The sequence below is a fragment of the Battus philenor genome, unplaced genomic scaffold (assembly GCF_028537555.1).
Source record: "Battus philenor isolate CCGP_79_NKW_IND1 unplaced genomic scaffold, ilBatPhil1.0.hap1 SCAF_16, whole genome shotgun sequence".
In the NCBI taxonomy this organism is placed as follows: Eukaryota; Metazoa; Arthropoda; class Insecta; order Lepidoptera; family Papilionidae; genus Battus; species Battus philenor.
Window position 1 is genome coordinate 11,032,300 of NW_027181678.1, and position 10,371 is coordinate 11,042,670.

At 31.6% G+C, this 10,371-nt stretch overlaps 1 protein-coding gene across 1 annotated transcript; it reads right to left on the reverse strand.

The window, feature by feature from the left end:
- Positions 1-533: 533 nt before the first annotated feature.
- On the reverse strand, positions 534-10,170 carry LOC137919444 (15-hydroxyprostaglandin dehydrogenase [NAD(+)]-like). The gene is made up of 6 exons (XM_068762523.1): positions 10,064-10,170; positions 4,601-4,724; positions 3,349-3,455; positions 2,664-2,837; positions 1,918-2,072; positions 534-875 (listed from the first exon to the last, which is right to left on the reverse strand). The coding sequence occupies exons 1-6, from the start codon at positions 10,154-10,156 to the stop codon at positions 770-772; spliced, it is 759 nt and encodes a 252-aa protein (XP_068618624.1). The 5' UTR covers positions 10,157-10,170; the 3' UTR covers positions 534-769.
- Positions 10,171-10,371: the final 201 nt, after the last annotated feature.

Sequence of the window (10,371 nt, forward strand, 5' to 3'; positions counted from 1 at the left end):
CACACTATTTCTAATGAAAAGAATATTTACACAAACATCCTTAGCAAATACAAGAGTATTATTGATCATATAAGTATTAAAAAAGTTTTTATTGTTACAGAATTAGCATCAGATACATATCAATTATTTGAGCCTTATTATTAAGTATACTAAGTTTAACTTCATCCACATGAACTTCCAACTTTGAATAAATATTTTTACATTAAGTTCAGCACATCATTAAAATTGCACTTAAGAATCCTTGCTCCTACTGTATATGTTAAAATTTTACAATTAAGGTAAGTGCAACTTTATTGTTATTTGAACATATGAGCAAGATGTTTGAATCATGTATTTTTATAACTAAATCATCTTTCAAATTTATGTGAAAAAAGCACAATTACACATATCAAAAGTATTTATATTTATTAACATACAAAGTAAATATTGATGTTACACATATGTAAGTGTAAATTTAGGGATTATTGCAACATTGAGAGGAATAAATACTGTTCTGATTTTTTTGAGCAACACTACCTTTTTAATCTGTACATTTTAAAAAACCACATTAAGTATCGTCAGATAAGGCTACCTAAATTTATTTATATAAAAGCGTTACAATGGTAAGTAGAACTGAAATAGATTGTAAGCTTTATTACTATAAGCGTATGGTTCAATTTCCCATAGTTGAAGTTGTATCCTGCACATAAATTCGAGTATTTTCGTAATGTAACATCTACCGATGTTGTGAGTATGCAGTGTTGCCTGAATTATTTCCGTGGGCATTGAATTAACCGCGCCATTCCCGCGGGGGCTGGCCGTTTTCTACGACCCATACTGAACCACTTTGCCCTTTCATTAAAATCTCTATGAGAGCTCTACCAACATGCTCAGGGCTGAAAAGGAATGATAAACATATTATTAAACTGGGTAAAGTCCTTATTTTAAATAGGTATAGCTCATTTGACAGCGAAAAGCTTTTTTGAACACCAAATTTCCATTATCCTATATTAACTGATCAATGAAATATTTTCTATTAGAATGCGACAGACCAATAGCACCTGGCATTACAGTCTGCAGTAACAAATAGTAAACTACTTTTTAAAGTGATCTGAATTTTGAAACACTTATATTATATTGTGTCTTACATTTTTAATCTTAAACCGTTGATTTTTTAATATGGTGTACCATACATTGATTGACAGCAAATGAGCAATTAGTTTACTCCATTAAAGTTATACATCAGCATCAGCGAGTAATCAAAAAAGTAAAATCCTAAAGTTTGTCTTAGCTACCTAAATTTAAGTTGGAAGATACTAATATAAAATGAAATTATTTTTTTATTAGATTTTTTCTAGTTTCTAGTTTGGCTCTTGTAATAAATAAGACACAAAAGCAGCAGTGTTTTTTGTGATAATAAAGTGAATAAATAATGATTTTACAATCCATGACATTTATAAGTGGGTTCTTTGTCACTATTTTGGGGGTACATTAAGTTTTGGTAGTCTCTCCCCACTTTTGAAAAAAATAAATATTTTATTGCGTAAAAACATTATCTTTGGAAATAAACCATAAACTTATATTTAGGTGAGAAAAAATAGAACAAAAGTAACGTTCGTTGTGTAACTAGCCTAAGGTAGGTTCAAAAACTTTAACCAGACTAAATTTACATCTTAAATCTGTTCGTGGTTACGAACTGTTTTCATGCTAGAACATAATTTTTAAGTAAAAATAAATAATCCTGCCGGGAGTCAAAGATATTTAATAGTAGACCTTTGAACTTGATAACCATTAATGATAAAACTGTTCTCACTGAACGATGAGATGCTCTTTGATTACGGTTATAATAGATATTTTAGGAATTTCTTTCGGAGGCCCTGAGTGCCCATACGAAAAAGCCCCGGTTATTTGTGTACTCAGTCCGTCGTGGTCACTCACCTCTGCGTCTTGCAGTTCATGTGGTCTCGTTGCCAAGCGGCCTCGTATTCCGAGGACATGAGCTGCTTTCGGATTTCTTTAACGAGCCCAGTGTCAGTTAGTCCTGGACACAGGACCATACTCCGTACTCCCGTCAGATTCACATGGTACTGATCCTTTGAATTGAGCACGTATTACGTTCAACATTTTACAAAATCAATTTAACACGAAAGGAGTCAAATAACAACCTTCGGACGCTATCGTAAAATTTACGACAAAATTCATTTTCGAGGACCTGGTTTGGGTTGAAGTCGACGCTGTCAACGTTTGTGGGCTGTTACAGCTTCGTTAACCGGAAGACCTCCCCCAAAAATGGTCTTGCACTCCCCGCATCCAGTGATTTCCCGCGACCTTGACTACTAGGTCGCGGGAAGGTAGGTCTACCCTCACAGTTTCTACTGACTCGTGGTCGCCACTCGATATCCTTTCACTCCCAACGATCGTCGGTTGCATTAGCGATGTGCCCCGCCCACTGCCACTCCAGACGAGCAATTCTTCGAGTTACATTTTCCCATGTATGATTACTCATTTCGTCTATTTCCTAATTAGTGAGTATAATATCATCAGAGGCAATATTTATTGATGAATCTATCGTAAAAAGTACGACTAGTGCCTGTTTCTTAGATTACAGAGAGCGCCCGATGGAAGGTTATAAGTTAGGTTTTATTTTATTATTACAAGACTTATAAATGTTTAAGAATACGTACCCCGTAGGCGCGAGTGAGTCCAACTACAGCGTAATTGGTTGCTGTGTAAATCGGTGTGGAGACTTGTGGTCTCGCGAAGGCTGTTGAAGCGGTATTGACGATGATACCACCTTGCCCGCCACGGTCTTTGCCCATGAACCGGTACGCAAGGAGTGTGCCGCGAATCACGCCGTTCTAGAAAGAATTTATTAAGGATTGCTAACAAAATTAATAATATTATATAAAAATACAAAGTAATAATAAATATAGAACTAATTGCAAGACAGTCAACTACAACTTGCGTCTGGATGATACATGAAAGAGAAGAATGATAATAATAAAAAATATGAATATATTACTAGAATTAAAAAGTTCCTGTCCCACACGAGATAGGGGAACGAGAGGTCCCCAACAGCGGGGTCCATTTAAAAAAAAAACTTGCGTCTGAATAAAAAAAATCATTTTAGCTATAAATCAATCTACCTTCTATTATTTTTTTAAGATGTAGCTGGAAAAGGTTGGGCAATATTAAATCTATAAGTTTTTTTAATTTTCTTTATAATAAACTTAGTTTTGTTTAGGAAGTAATTTGAAGGTAAACATAATTTAACAGGATTTTTAATATTTACCGCTTGAATTTAAATACTGAAGATTAGCATATTTAAGCTTAAACATTTATATTTTATTATTTTTGAGTTTAACTCACCAAGTTTACGTCCACTTCTAGTTCCCAAAACCGATCGTTCATAACTCCGGCGTTGTTTATTACAATGTCCAGTCTGTTGAATACTTTTATCGTCATCTCAAACGCCTCTGTAATTGAAAATATATTTTAATTTACCCTAAAGAATAATCTAGTCACATCATGAAAAAATAGCCGAAATTCTTTTCAGCTGATAGACGCCCAGTGCAAGGCATAAGGCTTCCCCGAAGATCGCTACGATGACCAGTACACAGTACCAGCGACTTCCCGTGACTATGTACCCCTAGTGGAAGGTCTGTCTACGTCTACTATCTCGTGATCGCCACTCGAAAACCTTTTGGCACCAACAGCCATAGTCAGTCGCCCTTTCACTTAAAACGAGCAATTCTTTGAGCTACGTCGGTAACATTGGTTCATCTATGGATCTCCTTGTTTCTGAATCACGCAGCGAAATTGAACATAGCTCTCTACGTTGCTCTTTGGGTGAATTCGAACCTTTATTAGGGCCACCGAAAGCGACTACGTATCGGATCCGTAAGTTATCACGTAAGTCGGCCGTTAATTCAATTTAAATCTACGATTGTTGTGTTAATCGTTGTTTAACATGCTTTGGGTTGTCAGGATGTTAATACAACGTTAATTTAGTATCTCATAGTGGTTTTCTTTGATCAACGTGTTAAACTTCGATAATGTAATCGATGTACATATGCAATTAAATTATGAGTACTCATTTATTTTTAACTTAAATTTTAGTAAATCAAAATAAACTTAATTTCATCGTTTTAATATCTGAAACTTGCAAAACATAGCAAATCTTTCTAGTTAATAATTAACACAAGGAGATATCAATTATTTAACCCTCACAAAGTTTTTTCATTATTATCTTAATAAAATTAATCTTAGTTATATATATACTATATTAATTTATGCCAATTTTTGTCCACTCTAATATGACAGGTGAGCGCCTGTTTTATATTAAAAAAAAAAAAAAAAAAATGATACATACAAAATCAAGTCATATACGTTGGCGTAAATGATACCAGCATTTTTAGTTACAGACTAAACTGCGATGTTATGTTTGAGCTAATTTTCTTTGAATTAATCTTTCAGAAACCTAAGGCAAGGTCATAAAATATTAAAACTTAATTTTTAAAAATGTTACGTGAGTCGTCTTCATGTTATAGTACGACGACTTTTTTTTAAATTAATATTTATATTTGGAATAGCAATTAAGAGAATACTATTAAATGCTCACCCTCGTACTGTGGGTAGTCGGTGACGTCGCACTGGCAAAATAAAACGTTCTTCCGGCCATATTTCACGCCCAGCTCATCCGATACCTGTTCTCCGATTTCAGAATCGATATCGCACAACGAAACCTGCGAAATGGCAACCGCGATATATTTTAATTGAAAGTTTATACACTCCTGCGTATAATAATGAGATTATTGAAGTCTATCTATCTGTTTCATGTCGATATTAGTTTTTCAAATTTAATTTCATGTTAACTGAACAAATTGCTACAGTTGGTTTTCAGAAAAAAAAATATTTCATTTGCTTATTTGAAAGCAAATTGATTGAATATATAAATAAAAAAGTATAATTTTGAATCTATGGTCATTATTTTTTTTGTATTTTCTGGAAATTTTTTCTTATTCAATCATAAAAAGTAGTAAGTCTTTAGAGGTAATCTATATTTTTATTAATTCCAATTTCAGATTTAACTCACTAGTATTTGAATACATAAACTCGATAAAATTAAATCTTATGAATACAAAATTTGTTTCCGATTTTGGTATTTATTTATTTAAACACTTGTATGTTTATCGGCGAATTTAATACCGAAAGCATTTTTGGTTAACTATTGGTGAGATGCAGAGAAAAAATAATGAAAACACGTGAAACGTTGATTTTTCTTTTCTCTGTTATAATATACTTAACATTATAACAGAGAAAAGAAAAATCAAAATGAGAAGAAAAATAATAACGAAGATAAAAAAAACATTTCGATAAAATATACTAACTCCACTTTTAACTATAATGGTACACGAATATAATAGATATATACATAAACTTTTTCACTAATATTCAATATTTATGTAATTTTAATAAATAATATGAATCAATTATCGTGATAATTCCGTCAGCTTGTCAAGCTTTCGAACCTTCGCTTTTAACGATTCCTGATCATCCTGATAACGAAAGGGAGTGCGTTTCAGAGAATAATGCATTGCGTAGGAGGAGCATGGAAAAAGTCAGTAATTTGGAAAGGACAGTTTTGTAGACGTTTGATTTTTATTTGTATTCAAATTGTTAACACTTTCTGGGAAAATCAGTATTTTTTTTATAATGTGTTTTATATACGTATCAGGAAAATTTTAATTTTTTTTCTCTTTAAGACACGTAAAAGCGCATATGTAAGTAAGAGATAATGTAGCTCATATGTCAGCAAAAAGATTCAATCCTTTTACACATTTTATCAATTAGCCTGTATAAAGTAATTACTCTAAAATATGTTATGTTGTTTAAATTTCTTTATAGGAATGCGCCAGGCCAATAACTTCTGGCAGTGTAAGTATGCAGAAGCAGATAAATAAAATAGTAATATGTTGTAATCCGAATATTCAAAACGATTTTTCTCACTTTATCACGATGTTAGCTTTTACGCTTATAGCTAATCATCCTGTATGTATTCTATAAAACAGCATTTAGGTTTTAGACAGAACTAGGATTATATCTTTTGAGAGATAAGGTAAGTCATACAGCGGTGGTCAACATTTTTAAAACAGAGTATACAATAAAAATGTCATAAAATACTAGCTGTTCCCGCAAACGTTGTTTTGCAAAAAAATAGGGTTTTAATAAACAAAAAAAATAGGGGTTGATCGTAGAGGGGTGAAAATTTAAGGTTGTACGTATTTTTGTATGCTGTATCATAATAAAATAAAAACCAAAAAAATTGTCTAAAAAATAAAAAAAAATAATTTAGGGGTGGACCACCCTTATCACTTAGGGGTATGAAAAATAGATAGTAGCCGATTCTCAGATCTACTGAAAACGCATATAAAATTTGGTAAAAATCGGTCAAGTCGTTTAGGAGGAGTTCAAGTTCGAACACCGTGACACGAGAATTTTATGTATTAGATATGGTTGGAGAGAAAATAAAAATGAACAGACGCATAATTCACAAAAAATACGCGTAGATCCCTGCTCGAACAAAGATAATTTGAATTATTTAAAACTGTAACCTGAAAAGTTTATGCTATTATTTCACGAACTATCCGTATAATAATAAACGGAAAAATTGTTTATGATTGAAACTATAAACAATGAGTCATATATATGTACGTCATAGAGTTGTGAAATGTTCCGATACTTTTACCTTTGTAAAGCGGTTACTGCGTTCAGTTAATTGGCTGCATGAATATTACATTAGAGCTACGCCAACCCTGAGGCACTCGCAGACTGTCGCAGTCGGGTATAATGTTTATTTGCTTATGAAGATAATAGAACAAAAAGAATTCAATAGTCGCAGATGTAAACAATTAATTACAATAATGAAAATATATTAATCGCAAAATAAAGATATATGATATGCGTCATAGTAGCGAGAAACAAATCTGCAGTAGGATTATTATTATTAAACTAAATAAAAATGAGAGAAATAAGCTAATAGTAATAATAAATTACATTTAATATGGATGAAATAAAGTGAACATGATTTTGTGTTTTTTTTTTAAATTAAATGACTGTTTGGATTTTATCTGTGTCGTCTTAGTGCAGAATAGTTTGCTAGATTATCTTATATACAATAAATATACTACTACGTAGTAATAAAACGTAATTTTTATCTGTCAATGACAATTACAATTACATTGTATTTTATTAGTTTTTTATTTAATATATTACATTTATTTCCAAATACGGATAATGATTTAATATACCAATAGCGTTTTTTATTCAATTGACATGAATATACGAACAAGGCGAACAAGCAAATACGAAAATTATACTTTATCCATAAATATTCAAATACATTGTTCGCAAAACGCATTTCCTTTCTTTCCGAATTTTGACATAATTTCTTATTAACTAAAAATTAGATAGCGAAATGTTTAAGCGCACATTAACTTTAATGTGGACGCTTTACTGTTTAGTATACGTATGAGAAAAAACGCGGGGGTGGTACCTTCCATAGAAAGCCTGTTGCAAAAGAAATCGATCACCTATGTTACAAGTAACGCGTTGGTTATACATTTTTTTATTGTCCTTTTGGCACAAGATTTTCATAATTTATATTCTTATCTAATTAAAAAGGTGTTAAAGGATAGAAGGAATGAATCAAAAATGTCTTTATCCGAAAAACTTTTGAGTGGCTGATCCAATTCCAAAACCTTCATCTTATACACATAAGCTACATAAAAATTAAACAATTTTTATTTTTTCGTATTAAGAAAGATGAAAGTTTTTATTAAGATAACATTACGAATCACAGAGCAAACTAAAACACTTGTCCCTAGTTGTCAAATATTGGACGTCAACCAAAATAAGATTTTAGGATTATCTATGCATTCTAATTATTTAGGCATTATAACGTTTAATCAAAACGTTACATTCCTGACAGCACAAAGTCGGCAGCCAATTAAGAGACAAAATTTTAAAATGTAAATAAATGCTACAGTGTCATTACAAATAATTTTTGTGTTTTCACAAATTTTTATTATATGTTGGCTTCAAATTTGAGTGACGTGTGTTTTTTTATTCAGGTTTATAAACAGACGTGATACTGTCACATGAATGATAAAGCAATTTTGATTATCAAGCAAAAGTAGACGAAAACATTTAAACAATACTTATTACAGTTTTTGTAAGCAAAATATTTATAAAAGTTATATAGACAGGTGTTCTATTTATTATTTTATTTAAATATGATTGTAGGCTACTTTAAAACAATCGTTTCAAAAGAAGTTGGACGCAGGATGCTTTCAACTGGTCCTATATGGAATATACGTGGAAGGTCTAGGTCCAGCGCTGGACATCCCACGGTTAACATGATGATGTTTCAAGAGTTAAAAACAAGAATTCCTAATTTGTTTCGATATTAAGTTAATATAATTACGCTTTCAAATCATTCCTGTATAAGCAAATATAAAAAAAAATATTATAAGTGAATGTATTTGTAATTATTATTAGTGGCATCATATGAATAAACATTTCCATATATTAAATAATACCGATATAAATTAATTAAACTTTTAAAAAAGTATATTTAAAAAAAATTCTGTTTGTAAAAATTCTCAATCAGGAGATCGTTAACCTTGCGTAAAAATAACTTCAAATATAATTCTCTATATATTTTTCCTGTGACTAAGCAACGCGGATGCATGAACTAATTTATAACTAAGATTAAAGTTAAAATTGCAGTTCCAATTTATAAATTATTTTTAATTAGATTTTTTTATCGAAATAAAAGCTGGCCGCATACACAGTTCAGACTTATACCATTATTCCAGTGTTTATTGCAGGAATTAATTTTATAACATTTTGTCTAGTTAGAGTATTATCAACATTTGTGTAGTTCTTTATTAATACAGCGTGTTTAGTTTAAGTGTAAAACCTTTAAATATGTGAATATATAACTCATTTGCAATTACATTCATATGAGCTATATATTTTCTTAATTAAAGCTTCTAAACCTTTTTCTAATTACACTGTATTATTAAAGAACTACACAAATGATCACTAAAAAATACTACATTTTTTTATCTTTTGAAATGAGACATGTATGAAATTTCTAGAAGTACAGGAATGGATAGTTAACAATAACTATTTTTAATATGCAATAATAAGTATTTTCAAGAGTTTTTTTATGTATTACAATGTTTATTATTTTTAATATTATTTATTTTTGAATAGGCTGTACCATACATTGACCGGACTTTTTTCCCTATCAAAATTGTTCTACACTGCCTGCATAGAATTGAAAGTAAATAAAATATTTATAAAGGCGATATAAAATCTAAGCGAACTCTTATAACTTTACCACATAATATTACAGCATCATAACAGAGTATAGTAAAATTTCTTATGTTTAAAAAAAACATTCAGTTGATTAAAAATTCATAAATCCAATTTAACATTGATCGGTATTGAGTCTTGCTAACATAGCGTTGCAGGATATGCTATTAGGGTTAAATCAATTAGCTAATGGGGCAGGAAGAAAAGTGCTTATGCAAATTAAATTTACAAACATGAACGACTCCAGACAAAGAGTCGAGAAAAACACGTACCTTTAATAAAGCTTAGTTTTTTAACGTTTTCATAATCAAACAGGTCTTAATGTATTCTCTATTGTTAAAAAATACAGAACAGAGTTTAATACGATCTGTTATATTTACCTTACGTTAAATATCACATGGTATAATATTACTTTATGATATGGTAGTGTTGTACTAGAGGAAATAATTTTGTTACGGAAAAACTTAGGAGGTAAATACATTACTGTGTCGCCGGTAAAAATCAATACAAATCGTTACAGGCACGTGATTCAATATTATACTATTAATAACATGTTTGTACAGTTTATACTAGATAACAAGAAACAACGTTCTAAAGCCGAACAGGCGTTTTCCATTCAACACAAATTGAATCCATGTGAAAATCGTTCAGTAGTACTACGTTGCTACTACGTATAGTATGTTAGGGTGTGTGTTGTTACCTTGGCGCCTTGCTTTAGCAGTTCCTCGCAGTATGCGAGACCGATGCCTGCTGCTGCCCCGGTGATCAAAGCAACCTTCCCCTTCAGTTCCATTTTTGTATTTTTCGTCTCCGTTTCAAACGCCGCGCCCCAATGCGACCGCTGTTAAAGTTGCGGCGAATGTGCAGCGTTTCGATCGAGACGGGCATGTCGGGGCGCTGGAGGGGGAAGGGCGAGGTGGAAGGGGTCAATAGAGGGCGGGAAGTTTTCTCCCCAAATTCCCCTTCTGTAGTAAATATACGCACGATTGCATGCCACTCTCGCTATCT

Bases quoted from the DNA above. Each gene is read 5' to 3' on its own strand.
- LOC137919444 (XM_068762523.1), bottom strand. From the start codon at position 10,156: ATGGAACTGAAGGGGAAGGTTGCTTTGATCACCGGGGCAGCAGCAGGC. The intron at 4,725-10,063 runs GTAACAACACAC...GCCATTTCGCAG, and splicing joins TGCTAAAGCAAGGCGCCAAG to GTTTCGTTGTGCGATATCGA. The intron at 876-1,917 runs GTGAGTGACCAC...ATTCCTTTTCAG, and splicing joins ATGAACTGCAAGACGCAGAG to CCCTGAGCATGTTGGTAGAG.